Source organism: Centroberyx affinis, unplaced genomic scaffold (genome assembly GCF_046629955.1).
Source record: "Centroberyx affinis isolate AG114_WGS23_722 - 3 ecotype Tasmania unplaced genomic scaffold, CSIRO-AGI_Caff_v1 ptg004162l_1, whole genome shotgun sequence".
NCBI classification, from domain to species: Eukaryota; Metazoa; Chordata; class Actinopteri; order Beryciformes; family Berycidae; genus Centroberyx; species Centroberyx affinis.
In genome coordinates this window covers 21931-41001 of record NW_027281923.1, presented here as the reverse complement: position 1 = coordinate 41001, position 19071 = coordinate 21931, and the positions used below count along the sequence as shown (strand labels likewise).

General features: G+C 39.9%; 2 protein-coding genes across 2 annotated transcripts in view; one reads left to right on the top strand and one right to left on the bottom strand.

Annotated features, from left to right (window-relative positions):
- Nucleotides 1–863: 863 nt before the first annotated feature.
- ccr6b (chemokine (C-C motif) receptor 6b) lies at nt 864–4269 on the bottom strand. Its single transcript, XM_071542703.1, has 2 exons — nt 4116–4269; nt 864–2807 (listed from the first exon to the last, which is right to left on the bottom strand). Exon 2 carries the CDS (start codon nt 2797–2799, stop codon nt 1705–1707), a length of 1095 nt encoding a protein of 364 aa, XP_071398804.1. The 5' UTR covers nt 2800–2807; nt 4116–4269; the 3' UTR covers nt 864–1704.
- Nucleotides 4270–8794: 4525 nt separating this feature from the next.
- LOC139663914 (microtubule-associated protein futsch-like) overlaps nt 8795–19071 on the top strand; it is a gene marked incomplete at its 3' end in the record, with an annotated part of 31952 nt that continues 21675 nt past the window's right edge. Inside the window, exon 1 of the mRNA XM_071542700.1 lies at nt 8795–9120. Within this exon, the coding sequence (XP_071398801.1) occupies nt 8795–9120 (326 nt within the window). The remainder of the gene's footprint in view (nt 9121–19071) is intronic.

The window sequence follows — 19071 nt, the reverse complement described above, 5'->3', positions numbered from 1 at the left end:
CAAACTGCTGGAGGCTGCTGAAAGTGAAATTGAGATGAGAGTTCATTATTGGTATGTTAGACAAACAAGTCTGAGTCTCAGGTCTGATGTCTGTGGACACAAGACCTGTTTCACAATGTGAACACTTGACAACACTTAATGTATTGAAAATGTATTGATAATTTAGGGGAACAGGGAGTCTCAAGTGATGTATTCCCCAGGCTGACCGACCCCCCTGAAATCCTTGGTATTTCTTGGGCCTCATAAATTATGCATGTGCAGAAAAATGACACATAAATGCCTTATAAAATTGAATGGTATAGGTAGTACTGAAATTTAGTGGAGACTATGTAAAATTCTGTATACAAGCTTTAGAGAGTGGAGTGAATGAGTGAATTGCTGGATTGTACAGTTTTGCTGGTGATTAAGATTATAAGGGGTTACTACATTTTCAGTGCCAGACAAGTAGTGACAAATCAGCAACCCCATACATCATCTGCAACTCAAGCTAATGTACCCAATGTCACTGGGGGAACAAAGGCCAGAGGGAAATATTTGTTTTCAGAGGCAGGAAGTCTGGTACATTTATAGAGACATGACTGTATTCTCCAGGGTTTCAAAGACAGCAGCACACTGCTTGGTGTTTTCACTCCTGTTCCTGGTGACGACTCATGTATTCTTGACAAGTACTGGGCCTACTTACCATATTTTCGGCTTTAAGCTAACGCTCATCTTCAATTCTACTAAGGCCACATCTGTTTTGAAAGAAAACACACACTAAAGAAATCACAATCAATCTTTATTTAGACAGAATTCACATAACATTCTTGTAACTGAATGGTGAAGAATAATACAAACTGAAAGAGAAAATACAAAACTTGGATGAAAACATATTAAATGTGTAACACAAAGGGTAGTTTGTTCTCACAGTTGGAAAAAGGAAAATGTAAGAAACAAGGACCTATAGTCCTACAGCCATTTCTTTGTTTTTCATTGAAGATAGATAACAGCTTTTACAAACAAAGCAGGCTGACCTGACATAACATAATGGAGCAATACAACTTATAAGGCAAACAATATTTCAATAGTGAACCTTGTAAATAAAGAACAGCCTGCTGTTTTTTCCTCTTTTTTATATTGACACAGTATCATGCTATACATGCAAGTAGAAGTGGCTTTTAGGGCTTTATAATCCCAACTTTACAAGGGAAACTGCAACTTCGTGTTTCTCCGAAGCGAGAAATGATATTGCTAAATGATATTGACATTGTCCTACATTTGTGTAGAGAAACCAACTAATTTCTTCATGCCAAAAGATGCCATTTGCAGTCAGTCAGACGAGAAGAGAAAAGGAATCTGGCTTTTGAGTTTGTAATGGGTTTTTTTTACTGTGAAAAGAATCTAGTTTAAACTCTGTCCTCTCAGCCTTTTAGAACTGCATGGAAAAGATCACATCTAACAGTGTTCTCTTTTGTAAGAAGTAACTCTTTAACTTTTACTCGGAGTATAGAAATGACCAACTTTTTACTTTTACTTATGTAGATTTTTACACCTGTAATTTTACCTTTAGGTAGCATTATGCAAAGTAACAAAACTTGAGTAGGACATTTTGGTACTTTTTCCTACCCTTGATTATTTGGGCATGGGAAAAAACAAAATTAGAGGTTAGTGAAGCACCAGCATTGCCCATCTATCGTCTTTGAGGGCTTTGTAACCTCTGAAGTGTCAGGCGCTGAACGAGGACATGTTGTTGCTGGAACCATCCACAGACTTGTGGGCTGAGATGTAAAGATCAGACGTCCTGCGGGACGAGCGACCAGAGTAGATGTACTTTTTGCTAAGGCACCACAGGTCCAGCAGAATTTGCTTGAAGTGGCTCCTGAACTTCACCCCGATGAAGGCGTAGAGAATGGGATTGAGGCAGCAATGGAGGTAGGCAACGCTCTTGGTAACGGCCAGAACTTGGAGTTTCATCTTCTCTGCCTCACAACCCCTCTCCTTAAACAGGGAAAGAGTGCGGGTCAGCAGAGCCACATTGTAGGGGAGGTGGCAAACGATGAAGACCACGACCACCGCCAAAACCACACGGACCGCCTTGTGCCGCTGGCTGCTCTGCGCTCTCAGCAAGGTACAAATGATGCTGGAGTAGCAGAACACCATCACCACAAGAGGAAGGAGGAACCCCATGGCCACTTGAAGGCTGGGTACCAGCACCTTCATTAGCTTCGCTGTTTCATTGTGACTGAAAGACAGCTGACACATCACAGTCACAGCCTGGGTCTCCAGGTTATTGTCTTCAAAGCGCTGAGTGTAGATGACCGTGGGGAGGGATAAAGCCACCGCCAACACCCAGATAGCCGAGCAGATAAGGCGGCTGTAGATCAAGGTGTTGGAGCGCGTGCCGAAGGAGCGCCTGGCCTGGACTATGGCGATGTAGCGGTCGCCGCTGATGCACGCTAGCAGGAGCATGCCGCTGTAGAGGTTGATGCTGTAGGCCCCCTGGAGCATCTTGCAAGCCACAGAGCCCATCGCCCAGTTGTGCTGCTCGTTGTATATGATGAGCGGCAGGGCCACCACAAAGAGCAGGTCTGCCAGAGCCACGTTGAAGAGATAGACGTCCGTCATCGTCTTGGTTCTCTTATAGAATATGTAGGTGACAATCACGAGCAGGTTGCCGATCAGGCCAAAAGCGCAAATGATGGAGTGGATGTAAGTTTGTGTGAGGATTTCCATAGGCTCAAGGTCAAAGTTGCAAAGTTCTGCCTCCTCATCTGGTTCCATTGGTGAGCTATAATCGTAGTCTGGAATCGGCGTAGCCATGTTCAAATCTGGAGGAGAAAAAGACGACCCTTAACACAGAATAGTAGATGCAATTTGCAATGAACAACTGTTCTGAGGAAAATAGAATAATGTCAAACAATTTCAAAGCGAGTTGGTACAAAAAAATGCATTTTTATAGGACGTGACCCAAACAATAGCTAAACCGTTTGATCTAGTCAACAAAACTCTGCATGGACTGGGTGGCATGCAGGTCTTCACAACTTTTTGTCTATGCACAGCAAAAAAGGCTCTATGCAAGTTCCTTTGGCTGTGACTGACCCATTTTCAGTCCTACTTAGACAACAAGTGAAAGCACGCATAGGTCTGCTGTAGGTGGTTGCACTTTATGTTTGTTTGATCTCTGGAGCTGATAAGATTCTTATCATCAAGGCTGGATTCAACATCTTTGATGCATTTTAGATGTACACTGGGAAACAGTATGTGACAAGGTCACAAAATGACAATGAAAACAATGAAAAAAAAAAAAAATTCTCATGCCTAATGATATAACTGTTTCTCTGCCTGAAATAAAAAAATAAAAAAATAAATACATTATTCTGATTTTTGAGTCATGCATACAGTAGCATGCAAGGAACATGCTGCATGTGTCAACCAACACATTTGGTTGATTTCAGGAACAAGTAACATTTTATAATTTTGGCAACATGAGGTTTCGATGATATCTCTTTTGTGTGTTTGAGGTAGTTTCACTTCTCATCATTCAGTAGGAAGAATGCATGAAGTGCTCTATAACAGCACACCCTTCACTGAGGGAAGTATTAGGTTTTGTAAATACCTGACAGAGAAGATACTTAAATGGACATGGGATAGAGCACAAACTATGCTATGATAAAAATACATTTAGAGAAGTTATTGCTACTTTCAGATATTATAGCACTGTCACTGCTGTGTTCCCGCTGAGTCTTGGTAACTATGTTGTCTGTGAAACTAGTCAATCCACTCAGAACTTTACAAATTGTTTTTGTTTTTTTTAAGATTGTTTTTTCAGCATTTCTGATTTATAAGACAATACAAAAGACAGGAAAGGGGGAAGAGAGCGGATGACATGCAACAAAGGTCCCAGGCTGGATACGAAACCAGGATGTCACGGTTATATGGTGCATGCACCTTAGACTACTGAGCCATCAGGACGCCCCAACTTTACAAATTGATTATATGCACTCTGTGTCAAAGGAACATTATCATTTATCACCAGACTAGACAAATGCATTTATACACAGTGGTTTTGCAAGGTCTACAACATTCTACCAAATGACTATTATTTCTAGAGGCATCAAAATACACTGTGCACTTACCAATCAATAACAAATCCAGCACAGAATTCAGAAATTGAACAGCATATGAAGGACTTTCTGTCCACGTGTCACTCAAATAATGGTTTCTTTATCCGCCGTGGGTCTGATAAGTCCAAAAAACACTGCCAAATATTACTATCGGCCAGTTGTTCAGTTGCTTTCAAGCTGGTGTACAGGTATGGCTACACAGGCACAACTACTGAAAGGTAAAAAAAAACCCAGCAAAAACCACACTTTCACAGGCTCTGCTGCTGTGTAGTACACGGCGTAAATGCAGCTTCCTCCTTTTGATCTCAAACTTATAAACATATCTGCATCTACTGCCCACCTGTTTACAGAACAACCTTGAAAAGATCGTTATTGTTTGTATGATGTTTCACCATGCAGTGGGACATTCCCTGTTTTGCCTATTCAAATAACATCATAGAGTTCTTTTGTTATACTTCGCCCGTATACTGCAGTTCTTTTTACCATACAGTGGCTAAGATTTTTTTTTTTTTTTTTTGCAGTCACATGAATTTGTTTTAGATTAACGTTCAAACAAATTTCACTATGGCACGTCCACACCAGTTCCATGTTTGAACTAGAAAAACATGATTCACTGAGTGTGCAATGAAATGGTGAAGTCTCCTGTTATCAAGTCAAGTCAAGTTTATTTGTATAGCCTTTAATCACAGTTACAGTCTCAAAGGGTTTCAACAACAGTTATGTTTTTGATTGCTGGTAATAAATGTATTGCTTCGTTATGGAAAAGTTTTTTTTTGTTTTTTTGTTTTTTTTCTCCTTTCTGACACCATTGTTTTATTATGGCCCTTGTCTGGAGATAGGGGTGGGGGGACTGGTCTTGTGGGATTATTACTTGATCTTATTTGTTTTTTATATCCTTGATACTTCAATTCTGTGTTTTCTCCTGTAAACTGCTCTGTGTCTGAGAAAAGTCAATAAATAAATTGTTAAAAAAAAACAAAAAACATTTCTGTTTTGGTGTCATTTTTTTGGTTTAGATAGGCAGACCTCTAAGTTTAGGAGGTGGCATATATATATAGGAACGGCATATATATATATCAATGAAAATTAATCAAATTTCTGCATGATTGGTAGAGTGGTAGCATGTAGATAGAGAACAACAGTGGGCCCAGAACAGAACCTTGTGGTATATCATTGTCCACATTACAATATTCTGAGGTCAAATTGTTCTAAAAGACACAATGTGTACTTTCTTGTAGATAGGACCTAAACCACAAAAGCACCAATCCTCGAATACCAATATAGTTTTCAAGACGATTTAAGAGTATGTTATGGTCAACCGTATCGATCAGAATCAATAGGTAGCATTGATTTGAGTGTGATTTCAGTAGATTTCAGTAGAATTAAAAGATCTAAAACCAGATTGAAACAGTTCAAATAAATTGCTGTTAGACAGGTAACTAGAGCAGTGCCCGTTCGCACCGCTGTGCTGTTTATTCAAAGTTTATTACTATTGAACGTGTTGCGTGGATCAAGGTTTGTTTTTCTGAATAGGCCTAGTAGTTAAATAACGGCTGTTTTAAAAGTGAAGGGCACAATGCCAGTAGAAAATGACAAATTGATTAAGCATCAAAGGTTGACATAGTAAGCATGATATCATCAGCAAAATGTGGTTTAGTTAATCAGACGTTTCTTTCACTGTCGACTAAGTTTGATTTACTGCAAGATTGCTTGGATCACATTTGCTACCAATCTCCTCAAGATTCATACTTCACAGAAAGGATATGTTATGCAGCCACTATGAGCAGTCAGACTGAACAGTCAGCACCACTCCTTTGTTAACTAAATATTTTGTTTATCTTCATCAAAATATATATCAATCATTTATTTTCATTGATAAAAGCATACCGCAATGAATCCTGTCCTTTGTCCTGTAAAGTATTATCACACTTGCAACACCATATACTTAAGCTGGACCTTCCCAGACTCCAGATCAGTCACTGTCAGTTCTACATTGGAGAATCTTGACCATGGAAAATTTTCTTTCACATTGCCAATGAATTTACATCTCACAAAAAATTCAAATATTGGACCTGTCTGATGAAAGTTTGTTTCCCTCAATAACAAAACATACACGTTATCTCTTTCCCTCCTTCATTCTCTCTTTCTCTTTCTCACGCCCACACACACACACACACACACACACAAGCCTCTCTCTCTCTCGCTCTCTCTCTCCCTCTCTCATGTTGTTCTTTTATACATTTTAAGTTTTTTTGTGATCAACTTTTTATTGAATTTCTCTATAGAAGGGGGTTCAGACATTTTACATTTTCTTAAAGAGAAACATATTTCCCTCCTTAACCCTCCCTCCTCCCCCTGCCATCACCCACAGAATTTACAAATATATGAAAATACAACTGAAATGTAATCTGATGGCTAACCCTCTGTGTCCCCATAACTTTTCCCCATATTATCCTCCCGCCCCCACCCATCCCCACATCCCACATTCCCTGTACATACACCCCCACGCCTTCAATAAATAATAGGAAATAGTAGTAATAATGAAAATAATAATAAATAAATAAATAAACAACATTAACAAAAACAAAATTAATAGAAATGAGTTACAGTTGTGATCATTTTCTTCCAGGCCTCAACTGTTTCATGACTAGCCTCGTTGAGTTTTGCTGTTGATAATTCCATTACTATTATTTAGAATATCTAATAACAACTGAATCCATTGATGTATTGGGAGAGCATGTGGATGTTGCCATCTCATGACTAACATTTTTTTTGCAGCAGTACAACCTGCCAGCCAGAGACGTTTTTGATTTAATGACATGTTGAAAGAAGTATCATCATTTAAAAGCATCAGAACTGGGGAATCAGACAAAGGTGTATACAATACATACATACATTACATTACGATTTAACCTTTGTTGGGTTTTGCTGAAATTTAGTTTCTGTTGTGTCATTTTTAATTGCCATCTGAGACTGAGTTTTTTTGTTTCAAGGTATGGTGTTTTTATTACCTATACCCTTTTTTACTGGCCTATACAATCTGCTATTTCTCTCTGTTCTTTCTTTATTATTTTTGTATTCACATAAATAGACTCTAATTTCTTGCTGTATCATTTTCCCTGTGCTAGTGGAGAGGCCAATGTGGCCTCAACATTTTTCACTAACAAACCAAGAAAAGCAAGGAAAATGTGACTTATCTGCTGTTTAACAGTAATATTGCTGAAGACAGTTTCTAACTTACAGTATTTGTTATCATGATTGCCAGTCAATAGTAGTTCAGACTGCCTTTCCTCAAATGACCAGCAGATAGAGCAATTACTTCAGTAGATGCAGCAATGGAGACTTACTCCTTGTATGGACGTGTCAACTTGATAATTGTGGACTTTGAGACTGAAAGACACAGTGGAGACACTTCTTACCGTAATGCCTAACATATAGATCTAGCTCACACTGATGTGTAATCTAATTTGGGGTTGTTTTTTTTCAAACCATCATTAGCAGGGATGTAGTGGAAGGTAAACTCTCTTAAACTCAGCTTAGACACCTTTTTAGTTGAGGAACAGAGTTTACACAATTTATTGGACTCACATAAATCTTAATCTAAATCTCAAATGGGGCAAAACCTTTATTAAATGGGAGTCTAGTATAAGGTGTATCTACATCTACATCCTTGACATGAGTCCTTACTGCAAGCAGAGCAGCACAGGATGTAGGAACAGAAACCTTTAGTTAAAAGATAACAATGAAAGCCTAATCCTCAACATAATAAATGTAACATAGTAAATGCCACTTAGGCCTATCTCTTATGTTACCTTAAATTTACAGACAGGAAGACACAGACACAAACACATACAAACACACACACACACAGACACACACAAACACACACACACACACACGTGCGCGCGCGCGCGCGCACACACACACACACACACACACACACGATTTACACTGTACAGGGTGCTGAGTGCTTAGAGGTGAAGGTAATTGAGGTCTGTAGGTCGCAGAAGGTGAGGCTGAAAACTGAAGATTTTGCCTTCAAAATAAAAGCTTAAAATGTGTTACTCCTGGGGGAAAAGGATATTTTAGGGTGTACTGTACAGAGTAACAAAACTCATCAAAATATTGTAGATGTTTTTGTTTTAAAACAGTATATATTAATAGCCATATGCCTATGTGAAAAAATATTAATCTCAGAATTCTGAGAATAAATAATAAAGAATTTTAGAATAAAGAATTGCGCGCGCACACACACACACACAGTCACACAGTCAGAACTCTTTGATTAATCTCAGAACTCAAATAATCTTTTCACATGTGGCTAATCCTCTTCCGTAGCATTTACTAGCCTACATATTCCACCTTGAATGCAGTTTTTATTTTCATTTCTGTACTGTGTATTACGACAAAAAAAGTTGAAACTCAATATAACGGCAATATGGATTTTATTTTGAAGGTTATAGACCGGAGGTTCAGTTTTTTACACTAGCTAGCTTGACACTGGTGCACCTTGTTTGCCTCACCTGGTGGTGCGCAATCGGTGTAGCCTAAGCAAGTCGGCGTAGGCTACCTGCAACTCGCTCTGCAGGTTAGTGAATCACTCCCACAGCAGCTTATAAGTAGGACGACTTTCCTCATGGTGTCATTTTCCTGTTTCTTAAAGAATTGCTTGTTTTTGCCATTAGGACACCATGAGCAAGTCCAGCACGCTGAAAGTCAAAAACTTGTTTAAAGTCAAATCCCCGGACAAGGAGAACAAGGAGCTGAAACGGTCACACAGAGATGGAGCACCGAGCAGCACCACGGACAAGTCGGCCACCTTACCGGCGAGCCCCGGTGCCCTCAGCCCCACGGAGCACGCCACATTCCCCGGTGATGCTTTTCCCACTTCCCCGAAAGAGAAGAAAGGAAAGCGGCTGTTGTCCTTCAGGCTGAAAAGGAAGAAGTCCAAGCGCAAAGACGGAGGCGAGCTGGACTTCCATGAGACGGATGAACTGGACAGCTTCAACAGTCACATGTAAGATAGGCTACAGTATTAAAAGTGCAACCTGTTTTTTAAGTTGAGTGTTTGGGGTCAGGATGTGCTTATAGATGTAGAGCCTCTACTGGATACAGCTCAGTTTCTTACATGTTTATTAACCTACAAAGCTTAGTTCATGTGGTCATAGATAGATAGATAGATAGATAGATAGATAGATAGATAAGAAAAATAACTATATGAATCCGACAATACATTTCAGAGGGATACTATGCTAATAGCACAGCAAAACTAGAAGTCCCTGTATGAATATTATAGGACTATTATGATAATATCATAAGATATAAAAAACATCAACACCATAGTGTGGCCGCTATAAACTCACCATTGAGCACCACAAACACACTAAAAGTCCCTATAAGATTATTGTAAGAAATTTATAGTGGGTTTTTGTCCAAATAGATAGATAGATAGATGCCAACTGACATCCCAGCCAATCTCTCTATGGCCTATTTTTTAGACTACACCACTTTCTTATTTGTAATAATGCCTGTAACAAACTGTAATAGACCACTGCCAAAATAAGCCACACACCCCCATCTGTGGCTTATTAAATATGATTTAGTACTAGATTATATGACATGTTTATACTGTAGGTAGGGTGACACCAGTGTAAAGAGTGCAACCTCTGATCAAAACATCCTTATACATTCCCTCATGTTTAAGTAGTGATAGTGAGGCTATTCCTCATTTTGCTCAGGACCCTCTGGACCATCCCCAAGGACCCCTGACGGTCCCCGAACCCCACTTTGGGAACTACTGTACTAGACTATTCTTCACAAGCTGATTGACTGGAGGAAAGCACTGAAGAGTGATATATTGAGTGCTGTGATGAGTAGAAACCACTGGTTGAGTGACTGTTGTCCCCCCTGGCACTTTTTGAAAACTACCTAGCGCGGTGTTGAGTTCCTGCTGAGCTAGTTTAGTCACGCTGCGCTTTTGTTCACTCAAATTTGAAAAAAGTACAGACAGATAGAGGGATAGACGTGATAATGCGTCAAACGTAGCATGAATCAGGAGGCAGTTTTTTAGAGGAAGGAGTGGAATTGGACTGTTGTCACTGGTTGTTATAGATGGGTTTCAGGAATTAGAGCGTGAGAAGTTGTTGTTATTTCTGTTCTTTTGCAGTCGAGATATTTGGTTTTGGATAGTATCCATGTCTTATTTATGCAAGCAAATGCAAATCGACGGTTTGAATCCTTGGTCGTCTGGGAAAATGTGGATGTGGGAAGTGAATGAGAAATGCTCTCTCCACTCTGAACGGCTCCTGTTGAGGTGCCCTTGAGCGAGACTCCCCCTCAACCCCACACACCCACACCCCACACACCCACCCACCCCACACACACCCCTCATCCCGCTCAGTGGCCAACAGTACAAGACTGTGCTTGCGCTGGGAAGCTCCTAGGTGTGAATGTGGGGAACTGGGTGAATGTGAAGCAATGTGAATTTGCTGAAAAGGGATACGCATGGGAAACCAATCTTCCCAGGACAAATTAAAGGTTAAAAAATAAACCACTTAACCTCCAGTGGTCACAATGACGCCGGAGATATTTCTAGTTCTTTTGGTTGAACTGACGTAGATGCTCCCCTGCTGACTTTTAGTGTAACAACCCAGGCAAATATGCAGTTACATTCATACCTTTCTGTTTTCCAACACCCTTGTTGATGGGTTAGAATGAACTGCCTCTACAGCATGACTCATGTTTGATTGTTTGTGCCTATGACGATGTAACATGTTAGGTTAACCTATATTGACAGATCACATGCCTTGGTGATATGAGCAAAGCAAGCCTTACATAACATTTGACTACTGAGATGAAAAACCTGCTGTTCAGGTCGGACACATTTCACCGTTCAGTCCAGTTAGATCGGGCTCAAATCGACTTGATATTGTGTCTGATCGCTGAACTACATCAGGGTAAACATGACTAACACAGCAGAGAGACCTGTGACACCACACATTTCTGTAATACATAATGACGTTAGATACACACACACTCAAGCAGGCTCATATGCACATGAGACGTACTTGCTTACTTTCTCACAATTCTCTTTCTCAGCCTCTTACATAATCAGCAAACAGCGTACATAACAGCAACCAACACAAGGAGAAGGATGGGGAGAAAAAGAGAGAGGGCACAGAGGTGAATACCAGTGTCACTGCTGAGATTAGTCTGTCAGACCTCAGGCCTGAAACAGATTACCATAAGTTTACTAAACATATATTTACCTAAATCACTTTCTGTACAAATTTGTTTCAACATTTGAACTTTAGTGTCAACAGTGAGGTGTCCCTTCCCCCACTGAAGGTGTATCATGTCTTATTGACGAAGTAAAGGGAAAAAATAACCCTCTGAGTCACATGACATAAGAATGTAAGGCTGGGGTACCATGAAGCCTTAGATTTGCTGGTATCTCATAATCCTTGTGTAGTATTAAGGTTTGCTTATATCACATTTCATTGATTTCATGCCTCTGCCAAAATGATTCACTCATTTGCATATATCGATTTTGTGTGAATCAGCCAAAACAAGTTTGGGATTGATTGTGGTTGGATAGTCGAGGTGTGTTGAGGTTATTAGTTTTTGTTTTTTGGTTGTAGTATTCCTATTTTGATTAAGGGAGCAAAAAGGCTTTTACATAAGAGAACTGCCTTAAGGACCTCATACAGAAACATGACGCAACCAATGTACTCTAAATTCTTGAGTAACACCAGTAGCTCCATTATCTTTAACTTGTGGTGTTCAGTGACAACCATATTAGTGTTTGAGCAACATAAACTACAATGAAAGCCTAACAACATTAATAGCATGTTGCAGCAAAGCGTTCTTTAGCAGCAGTTTGCATATGATTACGATTAAACGGTGTTGGACTCACCAATTATGATTACAAATATTAAAAGACTTTTTGGGAGTTTGGCCCATTGGTCACCTTACCCAATATGTAACGAGACGACTTGCTATTAAAATCATCTTTCTGTCTCAGCTAGACAGTTCTGTCCAATGCGCATGCTAACGCTTTAGCAGACAGTATGTTAAGTGATTGTAACTGCCATTATCCTTAAAGTGAGAAAATTACAACTTGTCACAGCTAAGGCTGGATGGTTAGTTATTTTTAATGACACATAAACCTGCCAGGCTTGTTTAGGGGATTAATAAAATAGAGAAAACAAGAATGCACGCTCAACGGCAGAAGATCTCTCTATCCAAACATAACTTGTTTTGTTTACACAGGAAGTAGGGCAAAATTAGCCAGACAGCTAAAGTTTTTGCACTGCTAATTCATAATGGACTTCACTAATGATGAAAATTGAGATTTTGTTTTCAGAAGTTATGAATCTACAGGCCATAGAATAAAAACCAACACCAACTTTGCATTATTAAAAGGTTTATCTTCACACTTTTGATAGCCTAATCGCCTACGACTACTTAGCATACTGTATGCTAAAATGTTAGCATGCGCACCGGACAGAGCTATCTACCAGAGACAGAGAGATGATTTTGGGGCCCTCTCCTCAGATATAATTGGGTAAGGTGACTAATATGGCCCAAACTCATAGGATCAACCTAGAATAGGAAAACAGTGCCACTCTTAACATCACTGCAGTCTTATTTATATTTCTATTTTAGACCAAAGGTCAGTTTGCAAGCGATGTTGTGCAGCAATGTGTTGATGCTATTTGAGATTTAACATGTCCTTGGCCTCTGGACTTCTTTATCGATGCGTTTCAAGAAATGGATAAGCTTGTAGGATTCTGGATGAAGACTTCAAGACATTAAACCCCTGTGTTTGGTCTACATAGGCCTGCTGAGTCAGTTTACACAGGGACAAGCAAACATCCACACCTGGACCATTACAGCCTATACATATGATAGCACAGATACCAACACACTGTATATCTTATCATAATGTGTTAAGGCTAATTTGCAAGATTACTGTAGTTTCAGGCATGATTGGTTTCTGTCTTTTCACAATGGTAGAAGTGAGTTATGTCACAATGCTTGTATTTCCAGGCCTGTGACTTGCAGGAATTTGAGCAGTATGCTACTTGAAAACCTGCATGTACAGAGGGAGCAGGGAAACTAGGACAGCCTGTTCAAATTCACTGATAGCAAGAAAAAGTATCCACTTAGGGCCTGCTAAAAGGTTCAGTGTGTGAGTTTGCAGATTCTGTTTGTGTGTGAGGACACATGCTTGGGCCTATCTGCGGTACATGATTGTTTTGTTGGGTTTCCTTGTGTTTCATTTTGTTTGCATACTGTTTGAATTATTTCATTTTATGATTGATTAGTTAGATCTAGGTAGGTTCGTTCTCTGTAAAGTCCTTTGAGACAGGCTTAGTGCTGAAGGGCTGTGTAAATATACTTGACTTGACTTGACTGCAACAATGTTAAGTCTGTAACTGTTTCCATTTCATCGGACATTTTAAACCAAAGTAAGCTATAACAAACGGAGCGGTAATTGTAAGTTTAGGCACTGCTCCAAAGAAAGATGCCTTTTTTTTCCACACTCAGCCCTAAAAGGCCTGTCACACCCTTCGGTAGAGGCTGAGGACTGCTGCTCTTGTGATATCCAGACGATCCCTAAGGTGAGGGTGTGGAGGCCAAAATGAACGAGTCACATTTTTGTGCAACACCTGTGGTCTCCCCTAACGACGCACTGAATTAAGGATCCTTAATGCAGTAACTCATACCTGGGTTTCTGACTGTGTTTATGAATATGATGTTTGTGACTCATTTCCTTGTGGTACAATAGGTGTGTACATAATAGACAAGTTTCACAAACATGGCTAAGCCTAGTTGCAGACTACCATACTTTCTTTTCCAAAGGAGATTTCTTTCTTTTTTGTTTTCGACGAGGCTTAATCCATGTCTCTGCAACCAGCCAAGTTTAAAGAATAGTATGCTTTCTGAGGGAAAACATGTCTGCTCATGGAGCCTTTCACAAGTTGGTATTCTCAAATAAACAAGAAAAGGCCATCTTAGGACTGTTTTTTCTGAAACAAAACTGCATTGCAACTGCAGTATATCCTACTGTATTTTGTTATGGTAGTCTTGACGTTTTTTCTCAGTGGTGTCCATTTTCAATTAGGCCTATGGTTATTTATTATGTATGCAAATTAATTTATTCTGGGTTGGTTTTGTTTTTTAAGTTGCTATATTGTCAACGGACAAATTCAGAGATTTCTTTCCTGTGTGTATATGCATACGAGGACGTCAGGTAAACAACAACATGATGTTAATAAGAGAACAGTATTTCAAGTGGTAATTGTTATTGAGGGTGTGTTCACACCAAGCATCTTTGGAGTGGTTTCTTTGAACTTTGAGCGTTTACTCTTTTGGTTAGTCTGGGAAGGTGAGAACAATAGGGCTGCAACTAACAATTATTTTCGTTGTCGATTAATCTGTCGATTATTTTCTCGATTAATCGATTAGTTGTTTTGGTCTATAAAATGTCAGAGAATGGTGGAAAATGTGGATCAGTGTTTCCCAAAGCCCAAGATGACGTCCTCAAATGTCTTGTTTTGTCCACAACCCAAAGATATTCAGTTTACTGTCATAGAGGAGGAAAGAAACCAGAAAATATTCACATTTAAGAAGCTGGAATCAGAGAATTTTGACTTATTTTTCTTAAAAAATTACTCAAACCGATTAATCGATTATCAAAATAGTTGGCAATTAATTTAATAGTTGACAACTAATCGATTAATCGATGAATCGTTGCAGCTCTAGAGAACAATGACATTCAAACTCGGGTGGCCGCCTGAAAATGTGAGATTTGGTCCTCTTCCAAGGGAACGGCAGTGTGGATGTTAACAGTGAGAACATACCTACTACAGGAAATGAGCCTAAAACGCAGGATGTTATGGGTATAAAGATCTGATAGCCAGCAGTTCCTCATGCTTGCAAAGCCTAGCGTGACAAAATTAACCAAGGGCACGCGCAGTCTGGACTGACGCTCATAACCTGAGCGTCAGTCCTGGCAGGACGATGGGTCACCAAAACACTGTCCAATAAACAAGGTACTTGTGAGTGAATTGGGCAGTGTGAACCTTAAATTAACCAAATAGAAAAATGCAACAAAGTAAACTTTTTCACCTTACCCAGGGCCTTTGTCAGGCTCAGACAAAACTGTAAAATACTTGATGATCTTCATGTTAAATTATTATGTTGATGGCCTAAAACTTGCTGTTAGTCTATATTTCATCTGTGTCACGATGCAGGGTGTTGTGGTGTGATGCTGATGATGAATATAGATATACTAAATACATATAATCACAGCATTCTTATCACAGTAGCATCCATGTAGAAGTGACAAAGGATTCATTGCTGGGCAGCTTGCTTGGAGAAACCACAACAATAAACATAACCAGCGACAGCCAAATCCTCCCGACAGGCACAGTCGAATTTTGAGGCTCAGACTGTCTTTGATGTCAGCTGGCTTCAGTGAAAGTGTATGTGTACAATATAGACTGAAAAACAGTTAGCTGGCTGACTGGTAATGCTGCGGCCTGAAGCTATATATACATACCTGTCCACACCTGTTCATTTCACACATAGATACACACACAGAAGTGACAAGGTCTGGATAGGAGTAGACTCTATGCCGCTGCCGTTCCTAGACAAAACCTGTACGAATCGTACACTGAATCTTAAAACTTATTCAGTCGTTCGCTGTTCTTCAAGTTGCAACACATCTCCTTTCCCCAAAGAAATCTTCGGTCGTGCTCCAGTTCATCCCCCTACCTGTTTCTTGCTCTCATTGAGTCATTCTGCAGGAATGCGCTTAGCTAGCAAAGCTTTGACAAGTAGCGCTTTGGTGCAGATCAGAAGATAAGGTGTTGATTCACTGTTCAGGCTATGGCAACCAAAACAGCAACATTGGCAAAATCTGTAACCTTTAGGCTCCTTTACCAGGCAATTCCCCACCTAATCCTGAAGTGGGACACATGTTTTTCTAAAATGGGCAATGATAACAGGGGAAAATAAGGGCCGACTGTCTAGATTTGTACCGACCTGGGTAGAGCGGATTTTTGGGGCAGGCGGAGTAAATAAGGCATGTGCTGTAGGGAGGATTGGGTGAGAAAACAAAACCCGTCGCCAATGAATTCACTCACATGTGAAGCATGTCGCTCCAGGGAATGGGTTGTGAAATGTGGAGCACAGGTTTTAACCGTTGAGGAGAACTTGTTCTGAAGTCTGAAACTTCTTCAGAAACGTTGTGGGTAGGGAAGCGGTCGTTTCTTCCCACAGGGACCGGGGGAGCTGAGTAGTAGGGTGTACCATACCACCGAGGGTACTGTAGCAACATGAGTTTTGGTTGTTCAAACAATACAAAGGCAAATAATTGGTGCGGTGTCTTGCGTCTGCGGATCTGTACGTCCGAATGATGCTGTGAGAGTTATGTTCTGTTGTGATTTATTACCACGTATACAACCATTTATTACCAATACTTATCCAACATACCAACAAAGCGTCTATGGCCCGTACTCCACCCCGCACAGTGATTGACGGCTGCACTAAAGCATGATCTTGTCCTTATATGTCTCCTCCCTCCTGCTTGTTTACAGCTGACAGATCCGTCTACAGCTCCAGATGAAAAGGAGGCTTAAAGGCATTCAGGCCATACCTAGTTTCTAATCACTGACTTAGCTTAATTGCGTGACCTAACACGGCCTGAGGTATTTTACACCCTGTCAAGGCCTCTGCTACAGTAGCTTTTTAATAACATGATATGAGTTTGGTGTTTACAGTAGGATAAAGTTCACAGTGACTTAGATAATCAAACTCCCAAAGATAGGTGTAATTAATCTTATTGGCCTCTTTTGGCCTTGCCAGACGACTGGGGGGCGTGTCCCCATGTGGGAAAATGTTTTGACATGCCAACCAAAGATGCCATTTTGAGATTAGACTGATTTGTGTCTAAAAAGAGGACAACTTTATCTGGCAGTTCTTTGGACCCAACGCAACTTTCTGTATTTGTAAAAGAGTTGCTTTCATATGTGAACACTACTCACAACACAAATATAACAGAGGAAAGATCCTGAACATACTTGCTCTGAAGAATTGCAAACTATCAATCCATTCCATGGTGTTCTATCAATGCTTCTATCAATGCTTTTTCATTTTTGTGACTGAAAACTCTTACTAGTTTTGTAGGATGGACCCATGCTGTGATTAGGATACTGACATTAGCATGATTCATATTGTTTGTGGACTTTTAGAAGTCATTGTTGTGAAAACATTGATCATGAAATGGAACATACTGATAGAATTGTGAGATTTCACACTTTCCAACAGTATATTGCATGGCCAAATTGCATGCTTGACAAATTCACTGAAAATTTCACCTTAAAAAATTTAATGAATGTGATTAACACCCCTTCCAGCTCGTATGCCTGTATATGGGCCAGTGCCTGTTTAAATTGGCAAGGCAAAAAACAAAAACAAAAAGCAAAATCCAATTGCCCAACCAGTCCCTAAGAATCAAAGAGCAAGGCTTCTTTCTAGACTCGCCAATTTGCACCGACGTTCAGCAATCAGCGATCAATCTTCTATGATAGAAGAGGCAGAGATACCAGATTCTCCACCGACAGTAGCCTCAGTAGACTAGAATGCAATGTAGCCACAAGACATGGCGTGTTTTGAGCAAGGAGCATAACACTTTTTCTTGACTGGAAAAACTCTTGCTTTTACAATAATAATAGCTGTCGGTATTATTATTGCTCTGTCACTGTAGGAAATGTAGGAATCACTGGTTTAGGGAAGTGGGTGCACCAAAAAAAGTAAATTACAATCCTTTACAACACAAAATAACTCCTGTAATGCATTGAACATCACAGATTGATGTTATTTAACTGTGTAAGAGTATCCCAGGGTGGATTCTTCTTTGAACGGTAGGATCACTGTCTGACGGTAAAATGCATTTCTGGAACTGTGCGAGAATTTACAAGATTAAGGGGCCAATTGAAAGAGTGTCATCCAGTTTTACTTGAGTTGTGTTCAGTGTGTGTACAAGAGTTATTTACGAGTGTTTACTAGCTCCATCAGTGGCAGCTAATGTTTGTCAAGTGACAATGCCAGGTATGGTTATAAATCTCTTACCACATCACCAAACCTGTCTGCAGTGTTTTACTACATTGAAAGGAAGCCGAAGTGAATGTGATCTGCTCACGTTTTGTCTAAGCACATTTTTCTACTCAGGCTTTGGAAAGGTGAAAATAAAAATATACGTATGTAATCAAGTTGAAAAGTGAAGTTGAAAATGATTTGTTGTGTTTGAGGTGGTGTGATTTGCTGTTTATTGGGTTGAGATGGTGGAATATTAAAAATGTTTTCACAAGTGCTGCAGGGAATTTGCTTTTAAAACCCAGTGGGATTCGTCCCTGGTTAGAGATTGCTTGCGTGCTGCTCTTTGGTGAACAAGTTCCAACTGGAACAAATGAATGTTACCTGATCAGTTGGACCAGTCTTCATTTAAAACCAGTCAGTCAGTCCACTGACCTAGCTGGATTCCAATAATAATCAGTATTTTGACATGTGGCTCCTGTATGTATAGCTGTATGTATATAGATAGTATGGAGAGCCTCTATTCCCGTTTGGTGAGATTCTGCTACTACTACTACTAGTACTTCTACAACAACTACTTCTACAACTCCTGACTCTGAAATAAATCTACAACCACAACAACAACTACTACTACTTTACTACTAAAAGTATGGTCGCTTCTCACAAGCTTATTGATTATGTTTTACTACCATCCAGGCAAAGCAGACCTACTTTCCCAGCTGATGTCTTCATATCTTGCGGTGGTGTGTGTGGGCTGGTACTCATAAAGGGTAGATAAGCCATAATAAATTATGACCTTGCATAATCAACTGACTGGAGAAATTTTAACTTGGTAATGAGCGAAAGAGTGGTAGTTTTGTTT

Excerpts from the sequence above, each read along its gene's own strand:
- ccr6b (XM_071542703.1), bottom strand. The coding sequence starts at position 2,799 with ATGGCTACGCCGATTCCAGACTACGATTATAGCTCACCAATGGAACCA.